Source organism: Ostrinia nubilalis, chromosome 6 (genome assembly GCF_963855985.1).
Source record: "Ostrinia nubilalis chromosome 6, ilOstNubi1.1, whole genome shotgun sequence".
Classification (NCBI taxonomy): Eukaryota; Metazoa; Arthropoda; class Insecta; order Lepidoptera; family Crambidae; genus Ostrinia; species Ostrinia nubilalis.
In genome coordinates this window covers 12,696,670-12,721,402 of record NC_087093.1, presented here as the reverse complement: position 1 = coordinate 12,721,402, position 24,733 = coordinate 12,696,670, and the positions used below count along the sequence as shown (strand labels likewise).

The 24,733-nt window shown below is 38.7% G+C and overlaps 1 protein-coding gene and 1 long non-coding RNA gene across 3 annotated transcripts in view; one reads left to right on the top strand and one right to left on the bottom strand.

Moving 5' to 3' along the window:
* Positions 1 to 24,733, bottom strand: part of LOC135072668 (uncharacterized) — a 231,304-nt gene that overhangs the window by 73,886 nt on the left and 132,685 nt on the right. The window lies entirely within an intron of this gene.
* LOC135072641 (cadherin-86C) lies at positions 248 to 19,272 on the top strand. Of its 2 annotated transcripts, none has more exons than XM_063966646.1 (13): positions 248 to 320; positions 1,223 to 1,467; positions 2,311 to 2,394; positions 3,278 to 3,403; positions 7,851 to 8,115; positions 12,482 to 12,674; positions 13,094 to 13,337; positions 13,686 to 14,271; positions 14,360 to 14,702; positions 14,806 to 15,133; positions 15,218 to 15,348; positions 15,860 to 16,177; positions 16,383 to 19,272. In XM_063966646.1, the coding sequence occupies exons 2-13, from the start codon at positions 1,228 to 1,230 to the stop codon at positions 18,853 to 18,855; spliced, it is 5,331 nt and encodes a 1,776-aa protein (XP_063822716.1). In that variant the 5' UTR covers positions 248 to 320; positions 1,223 to 1,227; the 3' UTR covers positions 18,856 to 19,272. The 2 variants fall into 2 exon arrangements, with proteins under 2 accessions (XP_063822716.1, XP_063822717.1); XM_063966647.1 differs by lacking the exon at positions 16,383 to 19,272 and adding an exon at positions 15,601 to 15,656 and having other exon boundaries at positions 15,889 to 15,971.

Here is a 24,733-nt window from a genome sequence, read left to right as displayed (position 1 = left end):
AAGGCTGAAATGATGATGATGATGATGAGGTACATTATAGAATACTTATCTTGTCAATTAATCAAAACGAAGAAACAACAAGGCTTTGTGCCATTGCCTTTTCCTCTTCCTCACTTGTTCCTTCTAGAGATGCAATTAGCCAATCATTTGCAAAGGGACAGCGACAAGCGATGGTTCATTTGGATACCTACCTAGTCTATTCGTAAGTAGAGCCGGTGTTCGACCCGATCACGCTCATGCGGCGGCCATCGGCTCCGTCGTGTACCGCGTGCGCGCCTCCGACCCCGACTTCGACTACCCGCTGCATTTCGAGCTCATAGGTATAAAATCTACTGCCGAGAGTCACCAAAGAGGTGCCGGGTTGCCACCAGAACTTTGGCCTTTGGACCTCTCTCCAAAGAGGTGCTAAGACCGGCTGATTTTATCCACCTCTTTGGTAAGAGCACCTGTCTGAGATCCGGAAGTCCCAGACTCGATTTCCCAGTAGGCATAATTTTCAGCGGCTAAGCATTGGCATTTTTGATACCAAACCAGTTTCATTGGCCAATCTTTTGCAAAGGGGAAACGACAAGCGATTGCGTACTTGGATACCAAGTCAGCTTCGTAAATATCTTTTGTGTGCTGAAATAGCTGCAAACTGGCCGGCCAAGTAATAGAAAAAGCTTGTGCATCATAGACTCTTAAATTTCATCATCATAGATTCCTTTTTAGGCAGTCTCTGAACCCATGCTACTTTGATCTAAAAGTTGATCTGTACACCTCAAAAGTAGCTACAATTTAAGTCTTATATTTTATGATTAGGTGCACTAGGACTACAATATCTCATGCCCTTCAATGGTACTTGATCTCACAACTAGTATCTTATTACCTACCACGCGCAGCATGCGTAAAACTAGTAGCATTACAACACGGAAATCGAAAAGAAATACGTTATTACGACCACAACTACCCACGAGTTATGGTATGATTGAATTTACTGATCTAACTATGGGCAGGCTATCTAAAGCACCGCGCCGCAATTGATATATTTCTTCAGTGCTGTTTATTGATACTTCGTAACACTTTAATGCACACTAAGTTACTCGTAAACATTCAGTTCAGGGACATTTTCTCTCCTAGGATACTCGAGCCTGTAACTTAAAGACCATTTTATGGGTAGCTACGATAAAAATATCATTTTAATGAGCAATAACCTAACATTTTAATGTACCGTTTTGCACAGGTCAAATGGGTCGCCTAGACATCGGCATAGTGACGCTGCCCTGCACCCGCTACAACTCCGTGTGCCAAGCCAATGTGGTCCTTCTGCGGAGGCTGGAGCCAGGCCGCTACGTGGACTTCAGGTTGTCAGTGCGGAACACCAGGGGACGAAGCAATCGCATCGCCTGTTCCATCACTGGCACCAACGCCACTACGCCCAGGGACACCATTTTCCCGCACCAGCCCAGCATCATTTTAGTCCCTGAGGTAAGCAAAATAAAAGCTATTTTTAATTCACGAGCCATCAAATAATGATCCTACAGGCGCTGCAGTGCGCTCAGTCGTTAACATACTTCGAGATATTGGTTCGTAAGGACGCAGGTGCCGCCCTGCTCGCTTCATCACCATCACACGAGCTGAAGCTGACAGCCATCGCAATTTATTACATAAACGCCGCCCTATTTAAGACGTGATTACACTTTTTTCTTTAAAATAAAAGTTAGTAAAAACAAGAACGACCGAAATGAATATTAAAAAGTTGATGAATACATTTACGCTTAATGTTCGCTGTGCAAGAAATGCACGAACCCACCTCATTAGGTACAATTATCTTCATGCATTACAAAAGTAATTCGCTGTTTTTTCAATATCATAAGAAGTAGAGAATTATGTTATAGTTTTAATTTAAGACCGGCATTTTGCGTACGTAACTGAATATAAATGTAAAGTTGTGTTACGCACCAGCAAATGAGGCAGCGTCGGAGCTTGATTGATGATGATAGCTATGAGTACAGCAGCGCCCTCTGCGAATATGAAATATCGAAATTAACTCGCACTCTATTAAATGTCATGCACAGACGGAACGTGAGAAATTAGGGCGCGGCAACACGCAAAATAAACATAACAAACCTACGCGTGTTCTTACAAAAACCTTCGCGACACAGTTCGCCCCGTATCCTACGTTTCATCTACATTCATTAGACACACACAACCTATTCATTGGCAATTCTTTACATCAAAGATTTCCCAGTAATTTGATCATGGCTTTCAACCTATTCAGAATACTCATCTCAGTGAGTGTTGATTTCAACCTTTGATTTATTTTTGCAGGACGCAAAAAGAGGGACAGACCTAGAGATTGTTATAGCGAGGAAAAATCCATTGTCACCAAAACCTTTAGAGCTGGAGTTGTGGGTAAGTAATTACGGCTTTTGCATTTAAAATACGTGTTACGGCGAACCATTAGGGTGTTTAATATCATTTACTGACGCTCGCAGTTCGCCACGCATTCTGATATAACCACATAATGGGGTTTCGTTTACACACTAATAGAGCTCATTTTCACCGCGGAGCTTCGTATCCTAACGCCCCCGACAAAATTCGTTTTAAGATTTATGTGGTTGGCTCAGCACACGGCCGCGTAGGAAATTATACCTGCCTCTAATAATTTGCTGGAATACTTTTGATGTTAATATTGCGTTTCAAAACTTCCAACGGGAAACAATCGTGTTGGAGACAATTAAGACGTTGATATTCGAAGTTTTAGCAAAGTAGCGCCAGATACTATTAATTATATTCACAAAGTTGTTAAACATTCCACGCACAAAAATTAAGGAACGATTAGAAGTCGGTTCATTAAAATGCTGCTTTCAGACCGCAATCTTGTTCAAATGGTCGAAAACTTCAAAATTACGTTTACAATCGGTGCGTTGGTTTCGGAATTTTATTTAAATTGGTCTGATTTGCATGAAATCAGGCTGGGATTCCTTTCGAATTCGCTAGAGCCTTGAGATGGGTGCACAATGGGATGGGTTGGGCTTTCGCGACTCTCTATCCAATGATGTTGCACAATTACCGGACATTAAGAAGGCTCGAGGCGTGTTAAATTTCTCACACTCCGTGGCGAACGGCGGGCACCCGTAACCTGAGGTCGTTTTGTCGGCCACTTAAATGCTATAATAATGGAGAGCGTGTCCTTACGCGTACTGTAATTTCAAAGCATCGTCTATTACGGTCTTGTTTCTGTTTTGCTAAATGGATGTAGCAATTATATGGTTTTTACGTTTTTTCGTTGCAGGGATCACCGCTTTTTGCGATACGACAGCGGCGGGTGTCGACTGAGAACACTGAGGGTACCATTTTCTTGGTGGGACCCCTAGACTTCGAGGCGCAGTCTATGTACCATTTGACTCTGCTAGCTGTGGTATGCGTTTAAACTGAACCAGTCCATTAGCTTTTACTTCATTATTATGGTAATCGAGTTGCGCATTCGCAGGCCGGGTGACTATGTCGACCGAAATGGAAGGTCAACTACCGGACAAATCTTAATAATGCGCCCTTGTATCAATCATAGTCTATTATTAAATGCATCTAAAACAAGGCTAGTATGTAGTGGTTTTTCAGAAAGAACTTTTAGTATTGATCTAGCATTTTGAAAGCAACAAGAAGCTAAATACGAGTTAACAACACTTCGTGAAGTTACTTTCTACTTTAATTAATGCAGTATTGCAATGCGAAATTGGATAACTATGAGGATGAAATGAATCTAACATTGTTAGTTTGCAAGCTACTAATTACTAAGTATAATGGTACGGATAGGTAGGTACTAGTAAAATACATGGCTTTAATTATCACATACTACGTATATTTGAATAATGATTGGTGATGTGCTACTTCTATATTATACTTCTCATAATTTCGAACCGACAGAATACTAAATACATCACAGATTGAATACCTCTAGACACATTAAAATTTGTTCAGTGTGCCTACCATGAGTTTACGTTAGGTGTGCTCGCTAACGACTTCGTAAAAAAATGACATTTAAATGTATGACATATTGTGCAGCGCCCCTAGCGGCTACTTTCAAGAAATAAAATTTTCATAGAATTTTTTGACGTATTCGCTAGCGAGCTCACCTAACGTAAACTCATGGTAGGCACACAGATTGCATTCTACCTATACCAAAGTTAGTACCTACCTACTATTGTTTTTCAATTGACTATGTCGAATGTGAAATAATTTCGAAAACGAATGTTGTTCTGTTTAGTCTACAGGCTCCGTAACTGATGAACAATAATCACATCAAAGATTACTCATAAAACAATTTTGATTTTCTTATCACCATTTAGAGGTGGGCGCCGATATAAAATTGGCCGGCGGCGGCGCGCCGACTTTTTGACCTCGGCGGCGGCGGCGTCGGCGGCGTGACCTTGTTTGACCTTTGTTCATTAGGTATTTTTTTTAAATCAGCTTTTTTAGTATCTGTCGTCAAGACTAATCAGGTGATTTGCAGTTAGTTGGAGTTTGAGCCACTAAAGCAGTGGTTTACCCTAGTAAATTAGCTCTCTTGATCATAAATACTTTGATATTTGGATAGCGGGTTTGGCTGAGATCAGGTTCTCGTGTATTTCCTAAAGGCGAGCGTACCAATGTGCCGATAAAAGTACCCTTAACATGTATTTTTGAGCTCTTTGGAGGCACATAGTTAATGTTGGATTAGCTGACTGTCGGTGGAATATTATATTCAGTTCTGTTTTATTTATATTTATGATCTTTCCATGTCATCCTACGGTCCAGGTTTTTAATGCAGGTTGATTGCAGCAATGTGTCGAGGTCTAGATTGGATATGGTGAGACTTCGGGGCTTAATTACATGCGCTACTTGGTCAGCCAAGCAGCTGACATTACAACAGTCTAGTCACTTTAAGATCACAGTTACATTTGAGGAATGCCGCAGCTTTCTGGTGTCTGGGCTACTTTACTAGTAGATGTTATAGAGTATCAGACCAAGTACAGAGTCCTGAGGTACTCCAGCTCTGCAGCTAAAAAGAGAAGATTTAATCACCGAGTTTGAATTAAATCTGTCTGTCACTGAGATAAGAATCCATCAGCAGGTAGTAGAAGTGTGCTAGAAGGTACTTTTTAATTTCATAGAGTAGTCCTTTATGATAAACCCAGCTGAAACCGCAGCAAAAGCAGACGTACACGATTCTTTCTTTTCCAAACATTGTACTGATTATGGTTGGTATGGTTTCTGCCAAAATTTATGGTCGGGTGTACTATAGTACATGGGTCATACTTAGGCAAGGGAATAAACGAGCAAGAATGATCCTTTTCCATAATTTTAACAATACAAATGTCAGATTAATTAAGCGATAAGAGAATTCGTTAGGCGACTTGCCAGCCTTATGGATCATTTGTGTGGTCAGTGTGGTCATTGTCAAGACCATGGACTTCATGGTGATCAGATCAAATGCAAGTGCTTTACGAGAGTCCATTTTGGCTATTTCTTTAGCTTAGCCATCTCTCTTAGTGTTAGTTCTTTCGTTTCAGCCGAAAGACGTCCTGCGCCGCTCGCATCCAGGCACTTCCTGCGACCTTGCCCAAATCGTCGGTACACCTAGTGGGAGGCCTGCCCACGCTACGTCTTCCGGCTCGTGGTCGCCACTCAAAAACTTTACTGCCCCAGCGACCATCAGCTCTACGAGATATGTGCCCCGCCCACTGCCACTTGATTTTAGCGATTCTGTGGGCTATGTCAGTCACTTTGTCCTCCTGCGTCTTTCGTCCTCAATTAGAGTAGTAGGAATCAATCTTCTACTTTGAACTTGTGGAGGGTAAGCGAAAACATGGCGGTCAACTCCTCAGATAGTCAAGTACAAAGATATCCAGAAACAGCATACGAAAAGATGCAAAATGAGCCCTCTCAAATCACAATGGGAAGGTTTGGCAGCACAGCACCTAGAATGGCGGGAGATTGTGTTGTGTAGAGGCGAGTCCGCGAATTCAACGAGTAGCGCACAACTGAACTCGACGCAAAACGCGATCATGTAAATCCCGTCCATCTGCGGGTAATTACTCTCAATGTGCGAGGAGTTTGCTGCGAAGATCGGCTATGTAAGCCATCTTCGGGCGCAACAGCGCCGCTAAGACAGCTAAGTCGAAGTGGTCACCATGACCGAAATCGGTAGGATGATCATCATCATCAGTAGGAATCAAAGGCAGGCATAGCTGCAAGTCTCGGATCAAGTCCAATGCTTGATCTTATTTTTTTGATTGAATTGTGGATTTTTTGGATTATCCGTGTCAATGGGTTTAAATAAACCGGCTTGTCATGTAGCAAAGGTCTGAGATTTTTCTTGTCAGTTCGCACTCATTATTACTGGACCTAATAAGCGGAGAACACTTTGAGGGAGGTACTTTGTTGCCTTCCAGAGGTTGTGGTTCCCATTTGCATTCCGAAACATATTTGCCAATCTCTGTGTGAGGGATTCGCTTAAAGTATAGTCCAATAGTGTGGGTTATCTGCCAGACGAAAGCGGGGATTTTTTTCTTGACAGAAAAAGAGACCGGCGCCTTTCGCGATCAATTATTTACTAGACCCAGCAGTAACTTGAATAATGTACTTGATTAACTGTTAATACATATAGTTAGTATTAAGTTATTCAATCAATATTAGTATATCAACGGCATTAAGTTCGCCTTGTGTACCAATTTATATGGCATTAAAGAATAAATATTATAGTTAGTTCTTCTGTTATATGGTTTACTGATGGGTCAAAAATGGGCCCTAACGTAGGCTTTGGCGTGTATGGAGAGCAGCCGAAGCTTAGGCTATCTAAAAGCCTGGGTAAATTTGCCTCTATATTTCAGAAGTCTACGCCATTATTGAATGTGCGGAAGCTAACCTGCGAAAAAATTATGCCAACCACATAATTTATATTAACTCAGTCAGGCCGCGCTGATGGCCTTAAACTCCAACTTAATCACCTCAAAATTGGTAGAAAACTGCATGAGTTGACTTAATACCCTAGGAAAACGTAACAGAGTAACGCTGAGATGGATTCCAGGTCACGCGGGAATCGTGGACAATGAAAATGCCGACGAACTGGCTAGAGCGGGAGCGAAGGGAACACAATATGGTCCAGAACCCTTTTGTGGCATTCCCAAAAGTCCCGCTCAAATGACCCTGGAGAACATCTATCTAAACAAATCCTTTAAGGCATGGTCAGACACGCCAGGATTAACTCATTCCAAAGCTCTTATAAAAGCCTATGACCGAAAATGCTCTAAGCAGGTCATAGGACTGAGTAGGATCAAAATGCGCATCTTAGTTCGAGCCTTCACTGTACACAGCAGCTTAAACAAGCACTTGTCCACTATGGGACTGTCCGAATCAAGAACGTGCAGGATGTGCCAAGAGGCAGATGAAACGCCACTACACATTCTCACGGACTGCGGACCTTTAATGCGCAAGCGGAGCTTACACCTGGGCAAACACACCCGAAGCCCACAAGATGTAAAACATATCGCCCCCCAAAAGATACTGCAATTCCTAATGGATGCAGGACTCGGAGGCGAACTGTAAGGAAAATAGCGGCGATCACAATATATCGGTACCTGTCGCAGTGATACTAGGACTTTATTGAACTAGAATAGCCGCTCAACTCAATAAAAAAATAGTTCTTCAGCGTTTGAAACACAAATTAGTACAGTATAGGAGAGGAATAAATTTCAAATAGTTTGTACAGTATCAATATCGGCGCGCCGACAGCTGGTCGTCGGCGGCGGCGGCGTGAAAAAATTCGCGGCGGCGGCGGCGCGCCGGCGTGGCGCCCACCTCTATCACCATTTAATTTTATCCTCCAGGATCCATACGTAGAACTGGGCAAGGACACCCGCAACATCGCCGCATTGGAGGTCGTGGTGGTAGTGCAAGACGTGCAGGACATGCCCCCTGTCTTCACGGCAGCGCCCCCTGTCACCCACCTGCCGAGACAGGTGGCGCCAGGGGACGTGGTGGTCAGGGTACGGGCAGAAGACGGCGACAAGGGAGCGCCCAGGGCAATCAGATACGGCCTGGTATCTGAGGGGAATCCTTTCACTCCGTTCTTCAACATCAACGAAACTACGGGTGAGTTTTATTATTTAATACTGTAACTAAATGCAGGTCATTCCGTTTATGTAGATTCCAATTAAATGTAGCCCTTGTGCTTGATGGTGTTAGATGCTCTATGACATTTTAAAGTTTCATCGAAATGAGTTCTTGCATGAAGGAGTAAAACATAGGTAAGCATCAGCTAGCGACTTTTTTAGATAATTATATTTTATCTTATTAGTGAAACTTTCAGAAAGTTAATGATTGTAGGTTAATAATTGTACCTATTGTAAATATTAACGAAATATGCTGAAGAGAACAATTATTTTACCTTGTCCGTCCATTCTATTCTTGACACCACAATGGAACGAAACAAAAATTGAGAGAGAAAATAATTAATTGAAACGTAAATATAAAAAGAAGACCGCAGAAAAAAAATATCAACATAACATCGCCCATCACTGTTTGCATAATGGAAATGAATGTAATTAAAAGATTTTTACCATTAATTAAATCGTGGGCCGTTTTAACTGAAATTAAATAACCATTTCGCACGTCACGGGTTCGGCTAAGTGCCTAGTGCCCACCCGTGTCAACATTTTGCGAAATGAGGCCGAACGTTCGCCACCACTGAGAAATTATAAACATGCATTTGCCCAGTGGGCAATTTGTACCAAGATTGTACTACTGTGATTGTACTTTTACGTGTCCGTAAGGTCAGCGCCTTTTTAACGAGTTGTTCTGTCTACGTTCTGGTTAGGTTCTACGGATAGGTGGTACTTTAAGTGATGTATAACAACCCAAAAGGTCATTGCTACCCGCAACGGCTCTGTGTTGTTAAAATTTATCAAGAACATTTTTCTTCTTCCCATTGATGAAATAAATACAGACAAACAACTGATAATAGTCCGCGAAGTCTCTCGAATCTATCTAATAACATGTGGCATGTGCTATTTCCTGATAGATTTTACCTAGTTTTCCTAGAATTCTACATAATATGGGCAAGGAGGTCTATCCTCAACCGAAAAACATCACGAACCAAAAAGGTTTGGATGCCACTGAACTACACGGTCAATTGTTAGTCACGAACTCACAAGACGCCTCTAAAACCTATACTCTAGTTTAATAACCCCCACAGACCAGAAATACCTTTAAATTTAACCATTAAGTGCCCACCTAATACCCTCGGCCAGTCACTTGAATTACACACCAGCCTTCTACGACTTCCGATCCTACAAGGATTCGTTGAAATTAACCCAAATGTGTCCAACTGAAGCCATGAAACATTCTACAATGGATACTAATGATTTGGAACTTATTTTGACTTATAGCTACATTGTAGTTGGGTTTTTGGATTCTATGGCTGGGTTGCACCATCTTACTTTAACTTTGACAAACGTCAAAAATCTGTCAAACTCCATACAAAAACACCGGTTATCGTTATAGTTACGGTCAAAGTTAGGTGGTGCAACTAAGTCTAAGAATATTTAGTATCATCAACATAATACTCATAAGAGACGATGTAGAATTTGACCTCATTCAACTACAAAATACCGATGCCACAAACATGACAGCCCTATGTCGTGGCAAAATACCCTCCAGTACAGTTTATAACATGTGCTGTAACGAGCCAGATAACGGTGAAGTGGCTCAGGCATAAATACGTTACGTCATGCGATGCACTATCACGTGCATACAGCCTGTAAAAAGTATAGGTCAGTGGGACTCCTTAGTCTATGTTTTTTTTCTTCGCGATAACATCTTGACAACCGACGGGCCGTCGCTTCCGTAGGATATCCTCTTTCCTTATCAAGCTTTACAAAGGCACCATATTATACCCTTGCGTGACTCCGCTAACAGTATCAGATCGTTATATTCCTAGTTTACAACTTTCGTCATTTGCGAAACAATTAACATCACCATTTAAACTTGATTCGGACGTTTCCCGATTTGCGGTTTCAATGCCTAATAGAAGTTTGTATAATGGCTCATTAGACCATACCGGTCGCTGTGCGTCTATTGTTTATGGGCGGCCTTGTTTCATAAAGGTAGGGTTGACAGGGTCCAAACAAACCCAGATAGTTTAGACTTTTTGGACGCCATTCCTAAATCAGACTAGAGTCTTGCCAGAGTAGGTTTTACTGACATTCAGCCGGCTGAAACTTTACAAATATCCTATAGGAGATCTAGACACGTGAGCGTCAAGCTGAGTTCCAGCGAAGAGACGCACCGCGTGTATATTTACACGAACCTCTTGGAGTTACTTTTGATCTTTTTATCTTTGGAAACTGTATCAATTCATCCAAATGTTCAGCATTGCCTGCCAAATCCAGCTTTCTGATTAGACTGATCCAGCTCGATTTTAGGTAAGACCTGGCAGCCCTATTAGGGTTACTTCCCTTGAATGCTGGGCTGACAATACTTGGGTTCCAACATTATCAGCTCGGGAACTATACGAGGCCGGAGCACCGTTAAAAGTTGACGATATTAGAGCACTTGTGAATTTACCGTATTAATCAGACCACCTATGGAACTTGAATACCGAGTTTGAATGCCGAAGTTGGGGACTTCTGATATTGGTTATGGAAGTATGGGAATTCTGTGAGAATGGAACGCGTATGTAAATTGGATACCTATAGATGTAGATTCTTAATTATTTCGCGAAAGTTTAATCCTATTTCGAGGGGGATCGATTTTGTGGGTGTATTTTAAACGGTTCGTATGGTTAAAGCATTGTGTTAAGATTTATAATTAACTTATTTTTGTGTGAAAGTAAGTACTATTCAGCAACGTACAGATTTAGGTACTATGATAGACCAAGCAAGGGCAATAACTGAAGAAGTAATTAAGTAGGAATATGAACTGAAAACCGTCTGTGAGACTGACGGTCTGCATAACTTTACCTACTTATTGATTTTATGGACTAATAATAGCTGGTGAACCCCAGACCTTCATTGTTTTTAAAAGCTAAAAGTGTATAGCTTTCTAAGCCATTATAACCCAAACTTCATGATGGTCCATCGTTCTTCCCTGTGTTGGGACGTTGAGTGTGCGCTGACAAACTTTTAAAAAATTACGAAGGTCTGGGACTCACGGGATTTTGCTGTATCATAAAGAGACTTCTTATTATTATTTTAACTAATATTATGAGGTTTTAAACTTTCACGGTCACTAACTTTATTATTATTATTTACGGGATTGCTACCATACCATAATAATAATTATTATGTGGATCAGAATGCCACATATTAGTACTAAAATATATAATTATAGCAATATTTGCCTTTAAGCAAACTAACAAAGGCCCAGAATCAAAGTGTAGCGTGCTCTATTCGTTCTAATGAACCTTTGAAGATAATTAATACAAACACGGTGCTCATTATAAATTAATGAGCAACTAATTTGCGCCTTGTCATCACGACAGAATCATAAAGAGAGCACTTTTGTATGGTAATTAGGACGCACTTCGTCTAAACATTTTTGTGGGCGAAATAAAAAAAAACGTTTAAAGAATTTATAAATTATGTAGTGGTATAATTTAAATAAGCAATACTAGAGAAAAAAGAGTCACACAATAATGTTTTGTAACTTTTGTTAATTCATCAAAATCGACTGTTGTCATTTTTATATGAGAAGGCACTATATTTTTTTGTAAGAAAGAAATTTTGTACCGAGATAAACAAAAGTTTATTATGATTATTGTAGTCATAATAATATTGTTTATTTTTATTCAATCTAGCAATAAATTGCCATCTATCGGGAATTGAGAGAATCATTTCTTTCGTTTCCCACCAAAAAATATGTCAAACTCGGAACGTAAGTGTTTATCACGCTAAATGCATAGATGGCGCTAAAACAAGCATTTATCGAAAAATGTTTCTAATGTTTAAGAGTTTTTATGCTTATGTCAAAGATGGCGCTAAAGCAGATAAACAAGGAAAATGTTTTTCAAGGTCTAAGAGTTTTAATGTGTTTTTCACAGATGGCGCAAACAAAGGAAATTAAAAAAATAATGGAAACATTTGAAAAGCGAAATTTATTAGACTGGCTGTAAAACCTTTTTTATTTTAATTTTAAGAACAAAAACGTTTACTTCCAGTCGACATTATTTTTTCATTTGTTTTAACTTTCCTACCAATAGGATTGTTGACTGTTGAGTTGATGAAGCTATTTTAAGTGTTTTTTTTTTTGGTAAATAAATATCGGCAAGACGTTCATTTAGTAAGACGGGAAGAAATTTTTCTTAGTAAAATTTTTTCCTCTAGTCTAGAAGTTAGTTGATTATTGACCTTGTCTACCAGACAATTATAAGGCCAAACACTTAATTAAAGTAAATTATTTATAAAGTGCATAAGGTCTGTTTTTAGTATTATTTTAAACATATTTCTTATTTCTCTTCCAGGTGAAGTGACTCTCGAGCGACCTATTGAAGAGATAGCAGCAATATCCCACGCTGGAGCCCCCATCCTCCTGACTGTAGTCGCTGAGGAGGTCCGCCTGTCCCGAGAGGAGCCCGAGGCCATGTCTTCCACAGTCCAGCTGGCATTCATACTGCCTGAGAGAGAGAACTCGCCGCCGTACTTTGAGAACCAATTGTAAGTCAAGTATTCTTTAATACTAAGTAAATTGGCACATGTGCGTGCGAACTTAATGCTATAAGGCTTTGTCTGCTAGTTAACATTTGGACTAAACGGAAAAAATACACAAAGCTACGTAACATTGAGAAGTTTTGATTTTACAATAACCTTTGGCTAGGTACCAAAGGTTCATCAATCAGCCTAGAGCTAGATGTAGCTACGAATTTGCGTTGCTACTTTCTTAAATTACTTAGTTTGATGAGTGTGTAGGGGCAAAAAGTTTTGTGTGTTACAGTTAATTTTGTTGTGAAAAAGGTCGTTATTTTTTACTAAGTATTAATGCCAAATAAGCAGGCACAGAAATATTTGTGAGATTTTTAATTTAATGCAACGAATGTTGCGTATGAAATTGACGGTCCCTTTTCTCCTGTTTCCAGTTACATCACATACTTGGACGAGAACGCTCCCCAAGGCACTGCGCTCACCTTCATCGACCCATACATCCCCCAAGTGAACGACAACGATGCGGGGAAGAACGGCGTCTTCTCTCTTACCCTGGTGGGGAACAATGGAACCTTCGAGATTTCTCCCACGGTGGCGGAGAGACACGCGCAGTTCATTATTAAAGTCCGGGACAATACGATGCTGGACTTCGAGGCGCGGAAGTCTGTTGTATTTCAGGTGGGTTTATTATAGTTATTGTCACTAATTGGTTGGTTGCATAAATGCATTTGATTATTTTGATGGACCTATATATGTAGATTTTGCTTCTGACATTCGCATTTTTGCGCATTTAACTCGTGCGCAGAGTACCATAACTACTTACAGTATTTTTCTCCCCCTTTGTCCCAGTTTCCTTTGATAAAAAGTGTTTTTGAGAACATGGCTAACTTTTAGGCTCTTATGCCGTCTAAAGTATTGTTGTCAATCGATAGACCGTCGGAATGAAGCTTCCAGATTTCATAAAAGTTCAACGATTATTTTGAAAGTGGTACTTTTTATTGATCCTTTTATTCTTTGCATTTCCAGATTCTGGCGCAAGAACTTGGTCCAGCAACGAATTTGTCTGCGACAGCCAACGTCACGGTCTACCTAAATGACGTCAACGACAACCCGCCCGTCTTCCTGGCCTTGTCCTATGACGTCGAGCTACCAGAGAATGTGACAGCCGGCACTAGGGTCGTACAAGTCCAAGCTGATGACGTGGACACTGGTGCTTTTGGGAAAATCCAATACACTGCCATACTAGGATACCTAAACACATCGCTACACTTAGACCCCATATCAGGGGTCATTACTGTAGCAACGAACAACCACGGCTTCGACCGTGAAGCAATGCCAGACTTGCATTTTTTAGTAGAGGCTAGAGATAACGACGGAGTAGGTTTAAGAGTAACAGTGCCATTAATTATTAAGTTATTAGATGTAAATGACAACCCACCAGAGTTTGAGAGGTCGTTGTACGAGTTTGTGCTGTCGCCAAGCTTGAACAATTTCACTTCGGCAGCGTTTGTAAAGGCAGTTGATAAAGACGCTGAGCCACCAAATAATGTAGTCAGATATGAAATTATACAAGGCAATGAGCAAGGCAAGTTCGCCATAAATGAAGAAACAGGTGAGCTATACTAAGAAATCACACTATTAAAATTACCCAGTTCGTAAATATGCATCTATAAATTCACGAAAATTATCCCTATTTGCAGGTGAGCTGTATCTTCTAGAAGTCCTCAAAAGAACGAAGAAACAAAACGTTCACAGGCAAAAACGCCAAGATATTGACCAAGACAGCGAAGTTGTTGTTCTTGTAGTCAGAGCGTACGATTTGGGAGATCCCATGTTATCTTCTACCACAACTGTGAAGATATACCCACCAGAGAGCAAAACAAGGACGATGTCCTTCATAGTGCCTGGTGCTAATCCTGATAGGCAAAAGTTAGAAGAAGTGCTAAGCACACTTTCGGGAGGGAAAGTAAATATAATCGAAATAAAGCCATATAAAGGAAACGGTGGTACAGATTTGAGCGGGCAGGAGTCTAGTCAAGAAAAGTAAGTAACGCAAAATTGAGCCGACAGGCTTCTGCTTTGACCATGCCTTTTTTCTTTTTTCTTAAGTTATTTTCAGTGTAAAACCTAATCTTTTTAATTTCAGGAGTGAAGTAATAGCTATAGTCCGCATGACAGGGAACACAGCAATCAATGTGGCGAAGCTTCAAGATCAGCTTGCCAAAAATATTACCATTTACACTAATGGCAGTGGTACGAACACTGTCATCAATCCTGTAACAAATACAGGATCCAACGCTGGTATCGGCAACACCGGTTCTGGTACTTCTGGTAACACTGGTTCTGGTAATGCAGGTTCTGGCAATGCTGGTTCTGGAATAAATGGTTCTGGCAATACTGTTACTGGTAATGCTGGTACCAATGGAGGAAAGGGTCAAGGGGACCACGCTTCGACGGTGGACAATAGCGACTCAGTAAGTTTTATACTTTGCGTACTACTTTATGATAACAACAAGTAATGGAAACAAAATATTTTATGTTTTGTAATTTCCTTTCAGAATCTGTACAAAGCTGAAAGTCGTCTATTGTTCTGGCTGTTGATACTTTTAGCCATAATAGTAGCTCTTGTGTTGCTACTACTAATATGCTGTTGTATATGCGAAGGATGTCCACTATACATGCCCCCAAGGTAAATATCGCAACTTCTAATTAAAAATACACGTCAAAAATACGAATAGATTTACAAAACAATTTAGAAATTTAACAATTGCATAGTCTAAAATCTAAAATTGGAAAATCTATTCGTGTTTTAGACAGAATTATAATTTCTTGCGTCCCCTTTATTCAGTTTTTCTAGCTAAAATTCATAACTGGTCATAATAACACCCATTTTTGTCTATGCAATTTCATCTTCTAATTTTGTCTTTTCTATCATTAACAGACCAATGTGCACTAACTAACCAGTGCATGATTTACATCAGCTTTACCACATTATAGGTAATAATTTATGTATTTTACTTTACATCCTCCAAAACCTATGTTGTTGTCCCTAAAAATCACACAACCACACCATTCAGTTACCACCCAATTGCGCTTCTTCATCACATAACTAATAATACTTAATTTTCATATGTAAATATGTACATGTTTAAGTTATAACAGAACAGCTAGGTACATAGACATCCATTAATAAATTCTAGGAAAAGAGTGATACGTGTCAACTCCACAGAGGACGACGTGCGTTTAGTGGTTCACGACAAGGGACTTGGGAGAGAAAACAAGTCGACGCAAAATATAGAAAATAAGTCAGTACAAGCGAATGAGTGGAGGAGAAGGGAAGCGTGGAGTGCTGAGCAGGCAGACTTGAGGACGAAGCCAACGCAGTGGAAATTCAACAAGAGGAACTATAGGTCCAAGCCTGCTTCGACCCCTGGGGATATTCACCAGGAGTTTGTACATGCAGCCGCTGATAATGACTATAAATCTAACAATGATGCTCGGCAATCCTTTCGTACTAGGTAAATATGGACTAATCTTGATAAACTTATTAGTACCTGGATTATCAACTCAACAAGACTAGAATCAATAATTATAATACAATAATGAACACATTATGATCATTTAAATGTTAATCGTATTTTCAGTACCAAAATAGTACTAAATACTTACTTGATCAAATTCCAGAGTTAGATGTCGCTAAAATGTAAACATTTTAATTTTCAGGGATGGTCCAAACATCATCTACACAAAGGAAATGCAACTTCAAGAAGCATTTGCCAACAAGCATAAAGAATACATAGAAGATTTAGAAAACGGCTACGACAGGATCGCCACTTTGCATTATCAACGAAGAGAACAGGACAATGATTCGATTCGCAGGCATGAAATAGACCGCGGCTCAGATGTTGGCATCTTCGTCAAGTCTGATGACAAAAACTTAAATGATAAGGCTGATAACAAGAAACGAGATTTCCAAGAAAAACAACGTGCTCCGTCTTCCCTTGGTAGGGATCAATACTTTATTAAAGAAGGCAATACAGAAATCTTACGACTTGTGACGAGGGGTAAAAATGAAGAAGAGCGTTATGTAAATCTACCTGTACAACAACAGAGACCTGTAACACTCATTCCACATACTCAGTATGTTGTAGTTGATAGCGGAAAAGATTTACTAATGGAAAGATTCATTAGAGAGCAAGGAGAAGAAGCCAAAAATATTAGAGAAAGAATGAGTGTAAATAACAAAGTGACAGATTTGGACAATATGTCAACCGGAAGAGAAGGTAAAGGCTTCGGTCAAAGGTCTCAGGCTGGAAGTGAAACGCACAATCAATTTCACGATTATTCAAATGTAGTTCCTGAAGTTCCTGGAGTTGTACCAATGAAAAATGATTATTTACAATCAGCATTACTAGAAATGCAAAACAAATCAACTATTCACCAAGAACTCTTAGAATCCTCTCTCAGAAAACAAAATGAACTTTTGCATCAAATTTTAATAGAACGAGAAAGGCTATTGCAAAATCAGGAAACTGCCTCTCAAGTTGAGAGTAAATTAGAAACTCAGAGCTTACCTGGTCATTCTGTTATTGCTACACAAACAGAGTGTCATATAGGAACACAAACAGAACCTCAGCTTTTAAAACCTACTAGAAGAAAAGCAAGAAGTGATAATGACTCCTATAGTGAAGATGAAGAATCGCAAATCGTCGATGACGAAAATAGGAAAGTAGCTTGGGTTAAGAAGAAAAAACCTAAAAAGAAAATAAAATACAAAGATCCGAGAAGAAGTATTAGAGTGTACGACTTGAAAAGAAAAATCAAAACACCAATCATCGAAGAAAGTGAAGTTTCGCCGTCACTGGAAAGCGAAAAACATGTGAAAATTAGTAAAACTAACGAAAGAGAAGAACGTGTTAGAAATTATGGGGATCGAACAAAAAGCGTAGTAACAACATCAAAAAATGAAACCGTATGCTCTACCCAAATTAAGATGGCTGACGGTGAGAAAAAATCCAGATTAAAAAGAGAAATATTAATGGAAATTTCTGATTCATTAGAAGAAAAAGTCGAATCAGACTCTCGCGAACGAAAGCGTTTACAAAGACAGGCCCCTATAGAAGAACCTCTTGCTCTTGAACATGAAAGCAGCAAGGAGGTCAAGAGCAGAAGTAGTTCAGCGTCTGTACATGACAACCGTAATTTAGTATTTTCCAGGCAAGGTTCTTCAACAGAGGCTCGCGAACTTGCTGAAATTCCTAGAAACATCAAAACCCCTGAGCTGGAAGAGGCGTCTAAGAAAGAAAGTGCTAGCAATACAGATTCCAGCGCCAAAAGAACCGATCCAGTCAGTGAATCTGTAAAATCTGGAGAAAATGGTAAAGCTCAGAAAAGTTTACCACGATACATGCAATGGTATGGCAAAAAAGGCAGTTCAAAACCAACAGCTCCAGAGAAAGTCGTGCCTTCGAAACCTAAAAGGCCTTCAAAAACCAAAAATGACCAAGATAAGGATGCAAAAGAAGATAAAACGGGACGATACGGTAAAATTATAAGCAAAGATCAAAGTGACAATTTAGAGGTAAAAAAAAACTTCAAAACAAAAGAAAGTGAATTTATTCACCCACGATTGTTAAAAGAAGAAAAAGTAACTCCAGTGCCTGAGGGACCTTTGCCTGACGTGCACCCATTGCTTCAGCATTCTGAGCATAGGTATGAACACAATTATGAAAACCAAAATCCGCTTTGTTATATTCAGCCAACACACATTCCTAAATACTTGGGTGGTCAACCGAACTTACCTATCTTACCAAGGAGGCAGTCTATAGAACAGCAACCAATATACGTGAATCAGGACGATGTAAAAAGCAAGGATCAATCACAGGAGATTTCTGAGAGCGCTCTGACTCACAGCATATCAATATCCACGAGTTACGAAGAGGATAGAAAAAACGGAACAGAAGTGCACGTTTCTAAAATAAATATCGGTGGCGATAGTGTGGCAGATGTTAGTCATAGAACATTAACGACCAACATAGATGATAATGACTCTGGAATAGCTATGAATACTCTTGTACAGCAGACCGGTAACATTAAGAGGGTACCAATAACAGAAAAGAAGAGTGTGTTTACAATTGCCTATGATGATGTTCAAACTAAACAACTTAGACCAGACAGTAGCTCGACGTCATACTAATTATAATTATCAAAACATTTTTAAATGAGTGCCTTAATATTGTTGCGTATTTTGTTAATTTTATCATTCGTGAGACTTAAGTATTCCGTCCAATGAAACATTTAGTATTGAATATCGTATATTATGTACATAATTTACTTTAATTTTATTTAGTGGGTGTTGATTACCTAAAATGAGTATACTATGTAAAAATCAACTGCCTTTATTTGATGACTGGTATTATTAATTTAGACTTAAGTAGTGTCACCTGTAAATATGTCACAAGTTTAATTTTAGTTTATGCAAATGATATTATTTAATTTAGCTTTAATAAGAAAAGTGTTGTACATATTTTTCTTGTCCCACTTTGAAGTATAGTGAAGCAGTATGCTATATATTTGTTATAAAATATAAAGTTATAATTATATACATATTAAATGGCGTTTTCATTTATTTACAAAATCCCATCCATGAATTATTAGATTGCCTATTACAGACTGTCAATTAACCATTAACTACAATTTTTCAGTCGCATTCAATTTAGGTCTATATATTAGTTTACTTATTTAAGGAATGTCAATTATACTTTTTCTAGGAACCTAATAATATGAAATGAAACAATTTCAGTCGTTGTAAAATGTACTTATAATATTGTACCATATCAATGTCATTTTATTAATTATAATTAAGTAATTCTAAAATAAGAAAGTCAAATTCCCATAATTAATGCACATTTTATAATAATAATAGAATCAATGATTAATAAATTTAATTTAAATAAAATAAACATGCTGTTACGTTGTGTGCGTAACTTGTTCAACAACAAATGATATTGTTGGTCATTTAGATTATAATAAAATCCTTACAGCACTTTATATGGGATAAAAGAAGTACCAGGTTAATTTAGCTGCTGTCTTCTGAATCATCCGGGTCAGGGACTCTTCGAAGCATCTCAGTGATGAACTCCCGTTCTTCGTCAGAGAACGAGGGGTTGCCAGGAACCATTCTCCTTACAAGATATGGCACGGCTGGCCTGGCTAATAGCCGTGGCTGTGGTCGTGGTGGTTCTTGTTCTGGCGGTTCCTCTTCGGCCAAATCCTGTTGTGGGTATGGCATTCTTTCGTACAATCTCCGTGGTGGCCCAAATTCTAAAGGCCACTCTGGTAACGCGATTCCTGGGCCCCAACCAGGCATATGGAAGCGACGAAAATGAAATCGGTGCTGCTGTGCCTGTAATACGACCTGTTGACGCCTCTCAGCCATATTCTCAGCATATTGCTGGCGCTGCCGTTCTACCTCCCAGAAGTTATGATTTGATACAATCCTTCTGGCCGCGTCCACGTTAAGGGTAGCAGCATCAGTTCTCAGCCCAAGGTACCGAATGATATGGGCTAAGGCTTGTCTCTCCTCTTCCTGTTCTCTCACGTCGTCAGACATAGGGCCAGTTTGCGTGGCTCGACTGCTCGTGCGGACAGCAACGGTCGCACATTCACAGCGGTTGACGCGGTTAGCGTGGCATGGCACGATATCCCCACAGCAATGACACACAGTATGTTGTTTGCTCATTTTATTGAATTTCACCCAGATAGGTTACTTACTGCAGGGACTGTGGGGTCGACTTTATTCTTGTCTTCTGTTGTCACCGTAATATTTCTTGGAAATCGAAATTCTATTTTGTATAGTGCAGCGTAGAGAGAAAAAGCTTTGCAGGTAAGTAGATAAGTTTTAAAGCGACCGCGAAGAGAAGCAAGTAAAGTATTGTTGATTAGATTTGAGCAAAAGAATACTGCTGACGACTGGCAGTACTAACGAATAATTTTACAAAATAATGACCGTTTGCAAGGTACTTTATAAAATAATATTAATAAAAGGGGGTAGGTAGCAATAAAATTGCCAACCATACATTCAGAAATGAATGTTTGAAATGATTTTCTTCAAAATTATATTTATCAAAAATGATACTCATAAAAATAATAATTAATTATGATTTTATATCATAATTTAATTTCTTGTTACTTAAGTTATCGCGAAATCAATTTTGTCTATGAACCCAAAAACTTAAATTCAGTTCTTAGAATTTTAACCAGATGGCGCTAAAGTATCTACGCAGTTGCTACGATTTGTATAAAGATTTTTTCCGCTAAAAATACTTAATTAAATCTAAAAAATAAACCTTAAAATTAATAATTATACATACAAACATAATTCCAAATTATTAATAGAAGTCATTGATTCATTAATTTTTTTTCACAGTGACAAAATAATTTAATTTATTACTATTGAGGGCAACAAACGATGATAGCAAATTTTGCTCAGAATATTGCCATTAACTCCAAAACCCAATAGGTACACAATCCCGTAACTTCAAAACTTACAAAATACTCTTCTGCCCTGAAAGAACGTAGATAATCGAATGGCACTGTCAATCAGTTTCGTGTCATGTGTCATGTCGAACGTAGCAGTCATTGCTCGCAAAGTACTAGGCGCACATAAAATCAAAGAGGATTCGCAGTTACTACGACAAAGCGGTCACTGGGTGGGAGGGAGGCGGGGCCTCATAGTGTCATTAAACTGTATGGTTTTGCTACTCACCGCTAGATGCCACTGTGAAGTACCAGGCGAGTATAAAGGTTGGGTTACTAATTTATAGTAATAATTCGTTCAAATAAATGACAATAGATGGAGTTAGCAGGTCGATTTGGTGTGTAGAAGTTCGAAATAGTAGAGTGAGTGAATGTGCAATGTGAATGTGTTGTGCAAATGTTAAAAAATACCGCAAGAAAAATTAATATCAAGAAAATATTGTGTATGCGATGCGATGCTTGCAGTCTTTTGGGCTTTAAGGTAACTACGTCCTAGTACCTATTTATCATGATTTTATTTTGCAATAATTTCAATTTACCTGCATTTTTTTAGATTCCAAGTAATGTGTGAAAATAGTAAGATAGTTTTAATATTTATAATTCATTTAATGAGAGGTAATGCAGTTGTTTTTTTTTTAGTTCAAGTTTCTCAAAGATTATAAAATTGGATTGGATTACAGGAACGATTATTACCATGACTGTGTTAGTATTAATTACAAATAATTGAATTATTAATTAAGTAATAAAATACTTACTGCCGTTAGAAGTTTGATTCTATTCAAGTAATCATTAGATAATGATTAGTGACAGTCATAAAATATCTTGTCCTTATTTTAGCTAACTATCCACCATAATTTAAACCGGTATAAAACGGACATTAGAGCCGTTACACACTTAAAATCGCATAAAACACGCTCCCTAACCTTTTTAATGGTCCGCGCTCACCCCAGGGGAAAACAAAGAAAACTTGCAAAAAACTGGTGGACTATATTTATTATTATATTAAAGACAGACCTCGAGAATTGCAGTGCCGCCAGCGAATGTAGTAAGAGAGCCAAGGAGCATGATTTTCATGTTTCGATAGAAATAATTATGTCATCTTAGTACTGAAATTATTTTCGAAGCCGAAGTAAAATAAGCAAATTATTTTAAAATATATATTTTTTGCCGCTTTATATCAGTGCAACTTACCATAAAATTTAAGGAAGAAGTATTTTTACTTTTCTTTTTTCACATTTTGTTACGTGTCTCCCTATTCCCTAGCATAGTAAGTCCTAATCTAATGGCATGATCGCCCCTATTTTATCCATAAAAGGGCACCGATTAATCCAGTAACAATAATAGCGAAGTACATTATTATTTTGTGACAACTGATAATAGTCTAAACTCTAACTAATATGTAATCTAGTTTTAAATTACATAACATCTTTTCGTTCGCGGTCTTCCAAACGACGCTTACCTAAAACGAAAATTATGGCCTAAAAGATACTATATTTCTCAAACAAAACAACATTATTCTTCTCTTTTATGTGACAAGAATATTGGACCTTGGCTCCTAGACCACAGTAACTGCGACCACGGAATTTATGGTCAAACTTGGAGAAGGCGCGACGGCGAGCGTTTTTATTATGATCAGCCCAGTGGACCGTGAAAGCAAGTCGCCTGAGGGAAGAACAATTTCCATACCTCATGTCCCTCTGCCGCCCTGGTGCTTTCTTAATAATACTTACTTTTGTTCTTATTCTTGGTGACATTGGAGATGGTCTTTCTGTCTGTCTCACTCAGGTAATTTTGTTCCCGAAGCAACGGATAAGTCTAGTTCGATAAAAAGTTTGATTATTTAGTTATTTCTCAAATTACTACTTTTTACCACTTATTTTTCATAAAGGTAAGGTATTTAAATACTTATAGCTAGGTATCTTTACTCATGTGCTTACTTATGCTTTTACATGGGTTGCAAGTGTTGCAGAAACCATCCCAATCCCAACTAATATCCCAACTAATATTATAAAATGCGAAAGTAACTCTGTCTGTCTGTCTGTCTGTTACGCTTTCCCGCTTAAACCTCGCAACCGATTTTGATGAAATTTGGCATAGAGATAGTTTGAGTCCCGGGAAAGAACATAGGATAGTTTTTATCCCGGTTTTTGAAACAGGGACGCGCGCGATAAAGTTTTTCTGTGACAGACAAAATTCCACGCGGGCGAAGCCGCGGGCGGAAAGCTAGTATTAGATAATGACGGTTTCAACGTTAATAAAATAACATTCTATGCTGCTATAATAATAGGACTCATTCAATAGATCAACAACTTCTTAACAATGCCAACTTTGTTCATTCAATATTGTTATCCCCAGATTTTAAAAACCTTCATCAAGAAAAATCAAAACGACCCCTCAATCAAGACTCGTCGAAGAATAAACAAATCTCCGAGTTGAAGAACGTGAAAAATGGCGTATGAAAAGAAATAATTTTCCGCGCGAGTCGCCCGCGCAATGAGCTGAAGGCGCCAACCGAGGCGCATGATGAGGCGGCGAAACAATCCCGTAAGTATACAGTCAAAAACAAAGACAAATAGCTGAATAAATTGCAATCAGAATTCAGCCTACGGAAAGTTAGTTAATTTCTGTGGTGATGTGATGTTAAATGCCTATTCCTGAATTAATATGAATCTGTTTTAGGTAGTTTTCTTTTACTTTTTTCAGATATTTTTAGCTTATTCTTATTCTTGATTTATGCCTACAAAGACTTTTATGCCACATTTCTATCATTACTAAATAGTAGAACCTAGTAAGCAGGTGACAAATTTTCTTGCCGACCGACTGAAGTCTGAAATATTTTTCCGACCGTTCGAGTTCGACCACGCAGACCCGTCCATGAGCCATCTCAAGTTACCTATGACAGCTCTTATGTAAATCATGAGAGCAAGTGGATTAAGACACAAACGATAGAAAAAAGGAAAAACTATTTAAAAATTAAAATTATCTACTTTAAAAACCTATCTTCTATTCTACTTTCTATAATATTAGCAAGGCTAATCTCAATAACCCATTAATGCCCTCTTGATATCCATCCCGAATACTTCGCGACAGAGAGAGGGTTAACTTTGAAGTATCATTCCCATTTATTAATGGTCAAGTTCAACCCACCGCCAATTAGAAATGAGACGGTTAACTAAATGATTAAAGACCGTCATTTGTTAAAATGACATGTTTTCATAATGAGTTTATTATGCCACACTCTTTATTGTTTACTGATGTACCTAACTATGGGTGATTGTTGCGCAATTACGCATTTATGTGTTGTGTGGTATATTTTGATAGGCATCAATATTGGGGTAATGATTATTTGGGTACCAATGCCATTACTTCGAAAAAACCTATTGTAGAACATTGTAAACTCATTGAATGAATTATCTAAAAGTTGATTAACAATCATTTGGCTCATATTGAGGCACATCAAGATTATAAAGTTTTCTCAAATCCTCCAAATTTTAATAACAAACCTCACCATAATTCGTAAAAAACATTAATTAAGT

Excerpts from the sequence above, each read along its gene's own strand:
- LOC135072641 (XM_063966646.1), top strand. The coding sequence starts at position 1,228 with ATGGGTCGCCTAGACATCGGCATAGTGACGCTGCCCTGCACCCGCTAC. Across the intron at positions 1,468-2,310 it reads GCATCATTTTAGTCCCTGAG|GACGCAAAAAGAGGGACAGA; the intron begins GTAAGCAAAATA and ends TTATTTTTGCAG. Across the intron at positions 14,272-14,359 it reads CGCCATAAATGAAGAAACAG|GTGAGCTGTATCTTCTAGAA; the intron begins GTGAGCTATACT and ends CCCTATTTGCAG.